Below are 15,244 nucleotides of genomic sequence, written 5' to 3'. Positions count from 1 at the left end.
ACTGGGAGAAAAAGGGGAAAAAATCCCCCCCCCCCAAATTAATATTTTCATAATGTACGAAGTTAAAAGGTCCTCTATAATTAACAGCATTAGCTGAGAGAGAGTTTCTTTCTTATTTAAGCAAAATGGATATAACTTAAATATACCCAAATGAATCAGAATCGAATGTGAATCTAATCAAGAGCTTGTGAATCTGAATCGATTTGGGAAACCTCTATCAATACCTGGCCTTATAAACAATTGCAATAGACTAAATTAGGATGTGATTCATAGTTATCCTATGAATGTGTTTAATTGTGGCCATAGTGCATTTCCAGGGTAAAAAATGAACACCCCCCACCCTCCAAATGTAAGTAATTTTACTTATCTGCCCACTACTTTGCTATGAAAAGCATTCAGATAACAGCATGACATCTTGTCAGTGTGAAAAGAAGTTCACTGGTCACTTGACAGGACCTTAAGTGCCCACCTCAGCAACTGAACGATTTTGTCAAATACATCAAAAGTGCTTTTTCAGTTGCTGCAGTCATTAACTCTGCAGTGAGTTTAGTGAGTCATGTCATTAATGACCTCCCGCTTGCAGACACTAATGCGATCTCCCAATTCCATCTGACTGGCCAGTGACTGGTTTCAGGAAGGGATTTGAACAACTAGACTTTAAAACATACAAAAAAACAATCCGAACACCTTAGCAAAACACCTTAGCAACTAAATGGCAATATTGTAAAGTGGATAAATCGCATTAACAACAATAAGCATACAAACAAAAAACTTAGATGTAGATGTATACCTGGTATTTAATGAGTGATATATAGTCATATAGTGACATATTTACCATATATACTGTCATAGAACTGGCAGTGGCTGAGAGGATGCTGGTATGCAGTTGGTTTTGGTTACTGGTTCTGCACAGATTGACTGTAATAGCTGTCATTTTGCACTATGATTTTAATGGTTACATTCTCACATCACATGTGTTACAGGTATGACTGTTTGTGCAGTGAAGGATGGTGCAGGTATGCTGATTCGTACTATCATTCATGGTGGCTCCATCAGCAGAGATGGGCGTCTCGGGGTCGGTGACCTTATTCTGGCCATTAATGGAGAACCAACAGGAAAACTGACCAACGCCCAGGCGCGAGCCATGCTCCGCAGGCACTCTCTGACTGGACCAGATATGGGGTAATACGGTTGTAATTCAGTTTAGCTTTTTAGGGGCAGCATCTATTAAAGGTATAGTTCACCTAAAAATGAAAATTCAGTCATTAATGGAACCTCATGTCGATTTTCAGTCTTCTACGAAACACAAAAGGAGATGATTTGCAGAGTGTCCCGAATGCTTTTTTTCACACAGTGTAAGTGAATGGGAACTGGGGCTGTTGTGCTCCAAAAATGAACAAAAAGCACCATAAAAGTAGACTGTACGACTTATGCGCTATATTGTATCAAGTCTTCTGATGCCAAACTAATAGTTTTTTGTGAGAAACTCAAAAATAGAAGCTGTTATTTGTTAAAAGTCTTCCCCACTGGCCAGGGCCGTTTCTGAGCAAATGGGGGCCCTAAGCGAATGGTAATTGTATTGTAATTTTTTTGTAGTTTTTAGAGCTCGACAGTCCCAGATCCCATTCACTTTCATTGCATGGAAAAAAGCTTTTGGAACAATGCACTAAATTTCTCTTTTAGTGTTCCATGAACTACAGTGGCAAGAAAAAATATGTGAACCCTTTGGAACTAGCTGGTTTTCTGCATTAATGTATCATTAAATGTATTCTCAAAGTCAAAAGTATAGACCAACACAATGTGCTTAAGATAATAACACACAAAAAATTATAATATTTAATGTCTTTATTGAACGCATCCTATTAAACATTCACAGTGCTGTGGAAAAAGTCAACCCTTTGATTTAATAACTGGTCCGTCCTCCTTTGGCAGCAATAACCACAACCTAGCATTTCCAGTAGCTGTGGATTAGACCTTAACAACGTTCAGAAGGAATTTTTGCCACATTCTTAGGATGTCTGGTGTGATCGGCTCTCTTGAGATCATTCCACAGCATCTCTATTGGGTTAAGGTTTGGGCTCTGACTGGGATACTCCAAAAGGTGGATTTTCTTTTTTTAAAGCCATTCTGTAGTGGATTTACTTCATTGTTTAGGGTCTTCATCCTGCTACATCTACTAACTTATACTGAGCTTCAGCTGGTGCACAGCCACCTTGACATTTATCCTATAGGATATCTTGATAAACTTGGGAATTTATTTTTCACTCAATGATGGCAAGCGGTCCAGGCCCCAAAGCAGCAAAGCAGTCCCAAGTCATGATGCTCCCGCCACCGTACTTCACCGTTGGGATGATGTTTTCATGTTGGTATGCGGTGCCCTTTTTACACCTTACTTAGTGCTGCCTGTTCTTCCCAAACTAGTCAACCTTAGTTTTATCAGTCCACAAAACATTTTCCCAGTAGCGTTGTGGAGTGTCAAAGTGGTCTTTGGCAAACTTCAGGCATGCAGCAATGTTTTTGTTGGAAAGCAGCAGCTTGCTTCATGGTGTCCTACCATGGACACCATGCCTGTTAAATGTTTTCAGTATAGTAGACTCATGAACAGAGATGTTAACCAGTTCCAATGATTCCTTCAAGTCTTTAGCTGTCACTCTAGGATTATTTTTTACCTCATTGAGCATTCTGCGGTGTGCCCTTTAAGTCATCTTGGCTGGATGGACACTTCTAGGGAGAGTAGCCATAGAACTAAATTGTCTCCATTTATAGAAAATTTGTATAACTGTGGACAAACGATAATCTAAACTCTTCACGATAACTTTGTAACTCTTTCCAGCTTTATGCAAAGCAACCATTCTTGATCATAGGTCTTCTGAGATCTCTTTTTTGCAAGGCATGGTCCATGTCAGCAGATGCTTCTTGTGAATAGTAAACTCCAAAATGTTTTAGTGCTTTTTATTAGTCGAAGTAGCTCTAACCCATATCTCCAATCTCATTTCATTAATTGGATGTCAGGTTTGCCAACTCCAGACTCTGTTTAGCTTTTGTTGATGTCATTAGCCTAGGGGTTCACAACCTACACTGTGAATGTTTGAATGATGTATTCAATATGTACAAGAACAATAAAATAATTTGTGTTATTAGTTAAAACATTATTGTTACTTAGATGAAGATTAAACCAGATTTTAAGACACATTTATACATAAATGCAAGTTTTTGCAAAGGGTTTACATACTTTTTCTTGCCACTGTATTCCTTTAAATGTCTTCTCTCTTTTTCTCGCTCTTTGTCATGTATCATGGTTAATTAAATGTAAATGAGCCATCAATACCATCAGCGTTCAAATTTACAGTCAGAAAACAGCATTAGCTTATCACTGCCCAGCGGTGACCCAGAACTCCTCTTGCAACTGAAAGCTCGTGAAATGCAAGAAGAGAGGCTAGCTGCAGTAGTTTACTTTGTTTTGCCTTCTGCTGACAGCGCTGTCTGTGTCAGCTGCCATTCGTAAACTGCTCTTCACGTTTCTAGATCCACAGCTGCTGCGGGGGAAGAGCAAAACCCCTTCTCTGTGTGAGTACGCCCTTTATCTAGGCTTGATTTACACTGTCTGTCCTCACTCTCTGCTTGCGTTCGCTCTGGCCTGCATTTTGGATTGTCGCTACAGAGGGTTATCCAAATAATCAGATTATTGGGGCCGCCTGCAGCCCTCCTTCAGTTCTGTCTTAATCACACAAGAGCATAAAGACCGGCAGAACACAAGCACACTTGGTCTTAGGAGTAAGACACATTTTACATCACAAAAAACTAATTAAAAACATTTCTTGAGTGTTCAAATAGCATTCCAAATCTTTTTAAATCCTCAACTTCTTTGTTCCATGCTGTGTAGGAACTTAAATGGATCATATTTGGATAATCCTCCAAATACTTCATTACTGGGGCATTCCTGTTATGCAGTACCTTTTTTGCAACTTTTTAAAAATGAGAATGCTTATTTTGTCATTTTTAATAAAGCATCGCTACAGACTTTTGGAAATATGTTCTGGTGAAGCTCAGGCATTGAAACTTGATTAATTATAACTTGATTATTTACACAATAGCAAGAACATTAACAGCGACTAACATGGCGGAAAATTGTTTTGTAAGTTTAATATTTTAGCAAATATATCAAGACAAATGTTGGGGACATGAAATTGTAATGCATAGTAGGAATGACCTTACTAATGTTTAAACATTCTAACGCACATTCCTAAAATTGAGGATGCTGCGGTCGCCTCGGTAACAAGCATACTTATGCTTGAGGAGGCCGTTGTTTCCTTGGTAACATGCATTCCTGTTCTTAAGTGGGCTGTTTTTCATTAACATTATTGAAAGCCATCACTTCCTCGCTAACATTTTGTCTGTTGTGGTGTTCGTGTTTTACTAACATCTCTTTTTCATATCAGTGGTTTGATCAAAACATTAAAGCTTTTTCAGACAGCATCATTGAACAATTTGATTTACCCCTATTAGATCTGTCATCTTTACTTACAATGAACTGACGAAGCAAAGTATCAATCTCTGTTTTGACTCCTGAACCGAGTCCTAACAAAATAAATGCTTGTCAGGCTTGCTGGTTGAGTCGTGGTTTGAAGTTTTGGATATATTCTAAGAAGCAATTTGCATTTCTGTTTGGCCAATTCATTAACTAACACAGAAAAAAAGCAGCTGTTGTTGACAGTCACAAAGCAAGATTTTATTGGCAATTTCACCTTGGGCAGAGATAGGCAGAAAACATCTCACACAACTCATTACCCACAATGCCTCACTTCAGAAAACAGCCAAGATGCAGAATACAGATTAGGTTGCAAATGTGCACTTAAACTTTGATTCCAGCTTGCCAGATTTTGATCTCAAATGAGTAGAGTTTGATTATATGCCCTTGAGTTTGATTATTGAATAAGAAATAACGAGTTTGAGTGTTTGGACCAGGGATGTGCATTTTGGTCATTTTGACAGCTCAAGTACTCCGCAGTCAGATTAATGAGCCGAGTACTTGTGTATTCTGGGTGGGATGGGAGGCAATGAAGAGAGGTTTTTCAACAGTATTTTATATCGTTGGTCTGTACACACTCACTGAGAACTTTATTAGGAACACCTGTACACCTGTACCGATTATTTAATCAGCCAATCATATAGCAATCACAGTCTCTAGAGTTTACTCAGAACGGTGCCAAAAACATCCAGTGAGTGGCAGTTCTGCAGATGGAAATGCCTTGTTGATGAGAGAGATCAACGGAGAATGGCCAGACTGGTTTGAGCTGACAAAGTCTACAGTAACTCAGATAACCACTCTGTACAAACGTAGTGAGTAGAGTAGCATCTCAGAATGCACAACACGTCGAACCTTGAGGCAGATGGGCTACAACAGCAGAAGACCACGTCGGGAACACTGTGGTCCTAATAAAGTGCTCAGTGAGTCTACATCAGGGTTGTATACATCAGGGTTGTCCAGGGTTTGAATCAGGACAGGTAAAGAATAAGTTACAAATACTGCATAAAAAATAATAATAATTATTATTATTATTATTATTATTATTATTATTTAAGAGAAATAACAATTTAAAACAAATAGTTTCTTCCATTTGCCTTAACCGGTCAATTTTGACCCGTATGGGAAGAACCAGTTGTGGCCTTTCACGTTTGGACTTTCTGGATGTTATGCAGTTTTAAATAGTTTTTTGTACATTAAGTTTTGAACAGGTAACATGGCTACAACATATTACAATGTTACTACAATATTAGTAAACAAGTTTCTTAACATTATTTTTGATGATGGGTACAATGAGGCTAAAAGCCCCCCCAATGGTAAAATACCTATTGGATGTTATTTTCACCTAAAGCACAAGATAATATAAAATAAATAAAACACTACAGCGTTTTTGTTTACTTTTTTGTTGGTTTAACTTAATTCAGTTGTGGACATACAGTGCATTCATAAAGTATTCAGACCCCTTCATTTTTTTTTTTTTTTTTCACATTTTGTTATTTGCAGCCTTATGCTAAAATGCTTACATTTTTTTTTTCACATCTACACTCCATAACCCATAATGACAAGCAAAAACCAGATTTTTGATAACTTTACAAATTTATTAAAAATAAAAAATTGAAATATCACATTGACATAAGTATTCAGACCCTTAACTCAGTACTTTAGTTGAAGCACCTTTGGCAGCGATTACAGCCTCATGTCTTTTTGTGTATGATGTGACAAGTTTTACCCACCTGTATATGGAGATTTTCTGCCATTTCTTCTCTGCAGATCCTCTCAAGCTCTGTCAGGTTGGATGGGGACTGTCAGTGGACAGCCATTTTCAGGTCTCTCCAGAGATGTTCGATTGGGTTCATGTACGGGCTCTGGCTGGGCCACTGAAGGACATTCACAGAGTTGTCTCTGAGCCACTCTTGCATTGTCTTGGCTGTGTGCTTAGGGTCATTTTCCTGTTGGAAGGTGAACCTTCGGCCCAGTCTGAGGTCCTGAGCGCTCCGGACCAGGTTTTCATTAAGGATATTTCTATTTTGCTGCGTTCAGCTTTCCTTCAACCCTGACCAGTCCCCCAGTCCCTGCCACTGAAAAACACCCCCAGAGCATGATGCTACCACCACCATGCTTCACCGCTGGGATGGTATTGCGCAGGTGATGAGCGGTGCCTGGTTTCCTCCAGACATGATGCTTGGAATTTTGGCCAAACAGTTCAATCTTCATTTCATCAGACCAAGGAATCTTGTTTCTCACAGTCTGAGAGTCCTGTAAGTTTCTCCCATCTCCACACATGACCTCTGGAGCTCAACCAGAGTGACCATCAGGTTCTTGGTCATCTCTCTTACCAAGGCCCTTCTCCCCCGATTGCTCAGTTTGGCCGGGCGGCCAGCTCTAGGAAGAGTCCTGGTTGTTCTAACTTCCATTTCAACTAAATTTTTTTTGTAGCCTTCCCCAGATCTGTGCCTTGACACAATCCTGTCTCTGAGCTCTGCAGGCAGTTCCTTTGACCTCATGGCTTGGTTTTTGCTCTGATATGCATTTTCAGCTGTGAGACCTTATATAGACAGGTGTGTGCATTTCCAAATCATGTCCAATCAATTGAATTTGCCACAGGTGGACTCCAATCAAAGTGTAGAAACATCTCAAAGATGATCCAGAGAAATGGGATGCACCTGAGCTAAAGTGTCATAGCAAAGGGTCTGAATACTTATGTCAATGTGATATTTCAGTTTTTTTTTATTTTTAATAAATGTGCAAAGTTTTTTTTTTTTTTTTTTTTTTTTTTTTGCTTTGTCAATTTGGGGTATGGGGTGTAGATTGATGCGAATTTTTTTTTATTTAAAGCATTTTTAGCAAAGGTTGCAACATAAAAAAATGTGAAAAAAATGAAGGGGTCTGAATACTTTCTGAATTCACTGTAAGTTCCACACAATGAATTTGTTTCTTTGATATTAAAATAAAATGTAGGCTCTACTCAAATACTTTGTGTAACAAAACCTACAGTAAATCAATTGAGTTAACCTAACTTAACTTTGATCTGTTCAAATAACTCTATTGAACCTTGCAGCTTTTTGTTGACTAGCAACAAATACATTAGCATATAATACAATGAATATTTACCATAAAAATATAATAAATTAAATGTTTCTGGACATACGCCATATGTTTTATGATAACATATATTTATGGGCAGGGTTGGGAGGGTTACTTTTAAAATGTATTCTACTACAGATTACAGAATACATGCTGTAAAATGTCATTTGTATTGTATTCGGTTAGATTACTCATTGTCACTAATGTAATCTAAATACTTTTGACGAAAAATGGGAAACAATCTGCCAGTACAGTACATCAAAATACACTTATATATAAAAAAAATACATTCTTTGGAAAATCCTAAATATGTTGTGCAGTGTAGCTTCTCAAATTAATTTATGGATTTATTTGATTTCTTTGACAGGAAAAAAATGCAAAATTCTTATTAAGAGTAATATTTTTGCGGTACATTTTTGCACTAATATTAAAGAAAAAAAAAAGATCTAATATGGATTTTCTTTATAAAATATAATTGTGACTGGTAACAGGTGCTTCTAATGGCTAGCGATGCTATTATACCTTGACATAAAACTAAATGTTCACATGGAAATTGACACAAGGAGCTATTTCTGATGCTCCAAACTTAGCTACTTCAAAACCCCACAAAGTGTACACAACAACATCTTCCGATCGTTTGTGGATTCTGTTCATAGAGTAAGGCAGAAAATCTATTATTTGTAGCATTCTATATGATGCTACTGGCTACATTGGTTAGTATTTCTCATTTAAGCGTCCTTTATTCTTGTACAAAATACCCTAACCTTAACCTATTGGATTTATATTTCTGTCAGTGTTTCTAACTCTTTTTTTTTGTTTTTTTGATGTTGCTATAGATCCTCAATGGCATCAGATCCACCTTTTTACTCATAACCGTATAAGAGCGCCCTGCTCATATGAATGTAACGCATCACAAGGAAAGCATTTCACTTTAGCCGTTGTTCAACACTCCTCAAATCGCTTAATTTAAAAGCATAAATGTTTTCCAACTGAACAGACTAAATAAAATTAAACAAATGCCAATAAAATGCAAAGTAATCTCTTCAGTTACCAAAATACTTTTTGAAAGTACATTTATTCTGATTACCAACCATTCAAATTGTAACTGTAGGTGAATACAGTTACTCATATTTTGTATTTCAAACACGTAACACCATTACATGTATTCCGTTACTCCCCAACCCTGTTTATGGATAATTCATACTGAAAATTAGAAGTATTATTAAAAAGTTATATGAATTTCTTTGAATTTAATTATACATTTTGCAGTTGTGCATCCTGTTTGTCTGTTCAAATTGAATTCAAATTTAGGAACATAACTGGAATTTCGAAGGCGTTCTCAATTCAAATTGAAACACCACCCTGATATGCAGAACATATGTTTCAGACAAGTGTCTTTGGTCGTTGTATCTCCTTGCAGTGTCTAGCACCATGTGTGTGGCATTTTAAAGACACGTTGTCAAGTTAAAGATAGTTTTACTTTTGAAAAGAACCCTACATTCTGTTCCATTTTATTCCATCAGTTGCACTTTGTATAATTATTTTTGGACACAAGAACATTTTCTGAGGGAACGATCTCTCTCCAAACACTGTTCCTGCCCCAAACTGACTAGTTTGGACTAGTTGGGTCTTGTTTTTAATCATGTTTTGTTCAATGAAGTGTTGATGACCGGTCTAATAAGCAAAAGACCTGCGAAATAATATCATAAGCTTTTGAGTAATTTGATTGTTTGTGTATGTGTGTTTGTGCAGAATCACATATGTATCTGCAGAATATTTAGAGGAATACAGGGCAAGCAAACAGGTCAAGGGTGACGTCCTCTCCGATGGCAAAAACAACACTCGACAGTACGTATCACACACACACACACACACACACACACACACACACAGTATTGCATTTATACACTATTCCTCTATAATTTCAGATAATTTCAACAAGACAACTTTGCCATTAAAAACCTTTGCGCAGATGAGATGCAACATAGTACTATTTGAGTCATAGAGTTTAGCTGTTTGGCTGGGTAGAAAATGTCTCATCTGATTGGCTAAGTAGGGCTTTCCTTTGAAAAAAACAAACAAAAACAATTTGTGAATCAAAACCCGGCAGAAAAGTTAAAATAATATCCACACACAAATCCAAGGTGATCAACAGATGTTTGATGATTTGCAAATGCAGATTCAACAATTCGTAAAAGTAAAAACATAAAAAAATTGTGAACACACCTGTGTATTTTTGAGTCATGTTTTGCATTTGTGATTCATATTTTGTTACGCGTTTGAATTTGGTTATGCATTTGTGAATTGTAATTTGTGAATGTGAATAAGGTTGCACATTTGTGAATCATTTTATGAAAATGTAAGTAAATTTTATTTTCTGTAAGTGAAATATTTTTTAAACGTATTTTGTGAATTTTGAGACCATTTTGACTCCATATTCGTCAAGGGGAGGGTATCTGATCTCTTGACTTCATATGTGATTTACATGTCATTGTATATTGATAAAGCATAGAAAAGTTGGTAGTTTGGCACTTTTTTAATCTCAAATATAATATAATTTTTCTGTAACTACAAACATGACATTTCAAGTGGAATCATTGTTATTTCAGTCAAGTACCTGTGTTAAGTGAACTTCACATGATCTACTTTGTTTTATTTAGCACATGCTGAAAATTAAAGGGAAGTATTTATACAAATATAAAAATTATTTTTGTTTTTTTGTGTGTGTGTTTAGTCGGACAGTCTCTGAGCTCCCAGAGAGAGAAGATGGAGAAGGTGAGGAGAGTGAACTACAGACAGCAGCTTCCATCAATTGGAATCTCCCGCGGAGGTGCATAAATTACACAAACACTTTTAAATGTTGAGTGCATCAATAGAGATTAAAGTTTTAATCATCTTTAATTGACATTTCTCTGTGTGTGTATGTGTGTGTGTGTGTGTGTGTGTGTATTTTCAGAGTGGAGTTGTACAGGGAAGCTGGGAAATCTCTAGGCATCAGCATTGTTGGTGGGCGGGGCATGGGCAGTCGCCTTAGCAACGGAGAAGTGATGCGGGGCATCTTTATTAAACACATCTTGGAGGACAGTCCTGCAGGACGCAATGGCACGCTAAAGACAGGAGACAGGATTGTAGAGGTACACACACACATTTTGTGCCAGTTTCCTTGTTAAATACGGGTGACCATGATTCCGCTTGGATCAGCATCCTTGTCCTGGAACAACATTTGTATCAACAATCAGATTTCAGGGTTAGGCTTAGGGTCTTGCACACCATTACTATTATTTATCTCTAATTGTAGGTGAACGTAGGTAAGGGTTAAGAATGTTTCTTTGACAGGAAAATCATTCTAGTACAAATAAAAAATGCTGATCCAGGAACATGTCCTACTTAAATGGCAAAATCCTCATGCGCCTGGATCATTCTCAGGAAGTGGTGTCATTTGTGTCAGGAGATTTATTTTTTCTCTATCTGTGAAAAGGTTACTGCAGAGCCTCATATTTTTTATGTCATTCCCTCAAATGTGATACTAGAAAGATCAAATCTTTTTAAGGGGGTAATGTCACTGCATAACAGGGTTAAACGGAAAGTGCAGGGATGCTGACAAATTCTGCATTTTCTAAAACTACATAGTGAAAGGATGACATTTTAAAGGTGCACTCAGTTATTTTTTCCTCATTAAAAACGTTGTACTCCTAAAGAAATGAATTGCAATTTTGAAATATACATATATAGTCATGATGACACATGAGATGAAGACTCTAGTTGTCTCAGTAACCTTTTAAAAGCTGTTTTAATCTTCATGGAGAGGGTCCCCTCGTGGGGGCTGCCATGTTATGATCACATGTCCAGCCGAATACTACTCGCTTAATGTCAGTAACCGCCCTGTTATTAGACACTTTCACTCATGGATTAAATTTATAATGGCTGGCTGTAAATAGTAATTTTCTGCAATGGCATCTGTAACTGAAAACAATCGTGTTTGAATCATGCAGCATCCAGGCCACTAGGTGTCAGTATAAGTCTAAGATGACATGAACAAAAACGTACTGAGTGCAATAAAAGTTACATTTCAAATTCAATTTCAATTTTGAATTCCGTATAATCCATTATAAAATAGTGGAGATTAATGAGGACATGCTTTGATTTACTGGGACACACATGGCACCCACCTACATACATGTTCAAACAATTCAAGAATGACCTCATGAACTCAGGCTTTATATGTGTGTGACAGGTGGGTGGAGTGGATTTACATGATGCCAGTCATGAGCAGGCAGTGGAGGCCATCCGTAACGCTGGAAACCCTGTTGTGTTCCTGGTCCATAGCATCATTCACAGAGCCAGAGTCAGTATTAAACACATACTCACACTCATACACACACACACACACACACACACACACACACACAATAATGTATCTACTGATCATAGAAAATATTAGGCTATGAAGACATCAGTTGAGTGTTTATAACATGTTAATAACACTTGCATACTAACTAGGGCGATATAGCAAAAAAACAATATATATATAATAATATATACATATATACCTCTGCATTTTTAGACTTTTGACAAAACTCCATATATATCATTGGCAGCTGGTGCTTTTCAAGAGTGGGAAAACACAAACTATTTATTTATTTATTTGTATTTTGTAACCCGATGAGCCAAAACATTATGACCACTCACAGGTGAAGCGAATAACGCTGATCATCTCCTAACAAGGCCACATGTCAAGCGCCCAAGGCTCATCGATGCGCAAGGGCAACGAAGGCTATCCTGTCTGGTCCAAACCGACAGAAGGTCTACTGTGGCACAAGTCACAGAAAATTTTAATGATGGTTACGGGAGGAATGTGTCACAGCACACGGTGCATCGCAGCCTGCTGCATATGGGGCTGCATAGCAGCAGACCGGTCAGAGTGCCCATGCTGGCCCCTGTCCACCATCGAAAGCACCTACAATGGGCACACAAGCGTCGGAACTGGACCTTGGAGCAGTGGAAGAAGGTCGCCTGGTCCGATGAGTCCCGTTTTCTTTTTAATCACGTGGATGGCCGTGTACGTGTGTGCCGTTTACCTGGGGAAGTGATGGCACCAGGATGCACTATGTGAAGACGATAAGCCGGTGGAGGGTGTGTAATGCATTGGGCAATGTTCTGCTGGGAAACCCTGGGTCCTGCCATTCATGTGGATCTCAGTTTGACACATGCCACCTACCTAAATATCGTTGCAGACCAGGTACACCCCTTCATGACAATGGTATTCCCTGATGGCAGTGGCCTCTTTCAGCAGGATAATGCTCCCTGCAACACTGCACACATTGTTAGGGAATGGTCTGAGGAACATAATGAAGAGTTCAAGATGTTGCCCTGGCCTCCAAATTCCCCAGATCTCAATCCGATTGAGCATCTGTGGGATGTGCTGGACCAACAAGTCCGATCCACGGCGGCACCACCTCACAACTTACAGGACTTGAAGGATCTGCTGCTAATGTCTTGGTGACAGATACCACAGGACACCTTCAGGGGTCTTGTAGATTCCATGACTTGGCAGGTCGGCGCTGTTTTGGCAGCACACAATATATATACACACACACACACACACACACACACACACACACACACACAGTTGAAGTCAGAAGTTTTGCAAGTTTGGCATTGCTAATATGTTATTAGCATGTTGCTAGCATGTTTTAGCACTTAGTTTATCTTAAGTATTGCCTGCATGTAGTTAGGTGTTGCTAGTACAGTTGAAGCCAGAAGTTTACATACACCTTAACCAAATGCATTTAAACTCAGTTTTTCACAATTCCTGACATTTTATCGTAGAAAACATTCTCTGTTTTAGGTCAGTTAGGATCACTACTTGATTTTAAGAATGTGAAATGTCTGAATAATAGTAGAGAGAATAATTTATTTCAGCTTTTATTACTTTCATCACATTCCCAGTGGGTCAGAAGTTTACATACACTTTGTTAGTATTTGGTAGCATTGCCTTTAAATTGTTTAACTTGGGTCAAATGTTTTGGGTAGCCTTCCACAAGCTTCTCACAATAAGTTGCTGGAATTTTATCCCATTCCTCCAGACTGAACTGGTGTAACTGAGTCAGGTTTGTAGGCCTCCTTGCTAGCACGTTTTTTCAGTTCTGCCCACAAATTAGATTGAGGTCAGGGCTTTGTTGTCCTTTAGCCATTTTGCCACAACTTTGGAGGTATGCTTGGGGTCATTGTCCATTTGGAAGACCCATTTGTGACAAGCTTTAACTTCCTGGCTGATATCTTGAGATGCTACTTCAATATATCCACATAATTTTCCTTCCTCATGATGCCATCTATTTTGTGAAGTGCACCAGTCCCTCCTGCAGCAAAGCACCCCCACAACATGATTCTGCCACCCCCATGCTTCGCGGTTGGGATGGTGTTCTTCGGCTTGCAAGCCTCACCCTATTCCTCCAAACATAACGATGGTCATTATGGCCAAAATGTTTCATTTTTGTTTGATCAAACCAGAGGAAATGTCTCCAAAAAGTACTATCTTTGTCCCCATGTGCACTTGCAAACTGTAGTCTGGCTTTTTTATGGCAGTTTTGGAGCATTGGCCTCTTCCTTGGTGAACAGCCTTTCAGGTTATGTCAATATAGGACTCATTTTACTGTAGATATAGATACTTGTCTACCTGTTTCCTCCAGCATCTTCACAAAGTCTTTGCTGTTGTTCTTGGATTGATTTGCACTTTTTGCACCAAACTACATTAATTTCTAGGAAACAGAATGCGTCTCCTTCCTGAGCAGTATGCTGGCTGCGTGGTCCCATGGTGTTTATACTTGCGTGCTATTGTTTGTACAGATGAACGTGGTACCTTCAGGCATGTAGAAATTGCTCCCAAGGATGAACCAGACTTGTGGAGGTCCACAATGTTTTTTCTGAGGTCTTGGCTGATTTCTTTTAATTTCCCCATGATGTCAAGCAAAAAGGCACTGAGTTTGAAGGTAGGCCTTAAAATACATCCACAGGTACACCTCCAGTTCAATACACCTCCTATCAGAAGCTAATTGTCTAAAGGCTTGACATAATTTTCTAGAATTTTCCAAGCTGCTTAAAGGCACAGTTAACACTGTATGTAAATTTCTTACCCACTGGGATTGTGATATAGTCAATTAAAAGTGAAACAATCTGACTGTAAACAATTGTTGGAAAAATTACTTGTGTCATACACAAAGTAGATGTCCTAAACAACTTGCCAAAACTGTAGTTTGCTAATATTAAATCTGTGGAGTGGTTTTATATATATATATATATAATTTCAGTAGTAGTTTTGTTTTTGAAAGTGGATATTATGAAATATTGTAAACAAATGTTTTTTTCATGGAATATTACAAAATAAATGGGTACATTTATTTATTGGTTTAAATTAAATACAATTTATAGTAATAATTTATTTAAATCAGAGGAACCATAACAGCCAAACAGCCATTAGCCAGTTAACACAGGGACTTCTGTCAACATTTTTGAGCGATGATGCAAGTGAATCATGAATCATGTTTGAATTCAATATATCAACCAGCGTCAATACTAACTGCTTTCGTCACTGTTCATTGTGTGCTTTGCGTCGGTCTATCCGCCTACTGCCTGTTT

General features: G+C 38.1%; 1 protein-coding gene across 4 annotated transcripts in view; it reads left to right on the top strand.

The window, feature by feature from the left end:
• Positions 1-15,244, top strand: part of LOC127455972 (multiple PDZ domain protein-like) — a 139,056-nt gene that overhangs the window by 88,210 nt on the left and 35,602 nt on the right. For 3 of the 4 annotated variants that reach the window (XR_007899768.1, XM_051724221.1, XM_051724205.1), the window contains exons 21-26: positions 984-1,182; positions 3,526-3,567; positions 9,362-9,457; positions 10,344-10,439; positions 10,566-10,743; positions 11,844-11,954. Coding sequence is in view for 3 of the 4 variants with exons in the window: in XM_051724221.1 (XP_051580181.1) it covers positions 984-1,182; positions 3,526-3,567; positions 9,362-9,457; positions 10,344-10,439; positions 10,566-10,743; positions 11,844-11,954 (722 nt within the window). In the remaining variant the exon portion in view is untranslated. The remainder of the gene's footprint in view (positions 1-983; positions 1,183-3,525; positions 3,568-9,361; positions 9,458-10,343; positions 10,440-10,565; positions 10,744-11,843; positions 11,955-15,244) is intronic. The other variant, XM_051724213.1, reaches the window with a different exon arrangement.

Source organism: Myxocyprinus asiaticus, chromosome 2, assembly GCF_019703515.2.
Source record: "Myxocyprinus asiaticus isolate MX2 ecotype Aquarium Trade chromosome 2, UBuf_Myxa_2, whole genome shotgun sequence".
Taxonomy (NCBI): domain Eukaryota; kingdom Metazoa; phylum Chordata; class Actinopteri; order Cypriniformes; family Catostomidae; genus Myxocyprinus; species Myxocyprinus asiaticus.
This window is presented reverse-complemented; position numbering and strand designations above follow the sequence as displayed.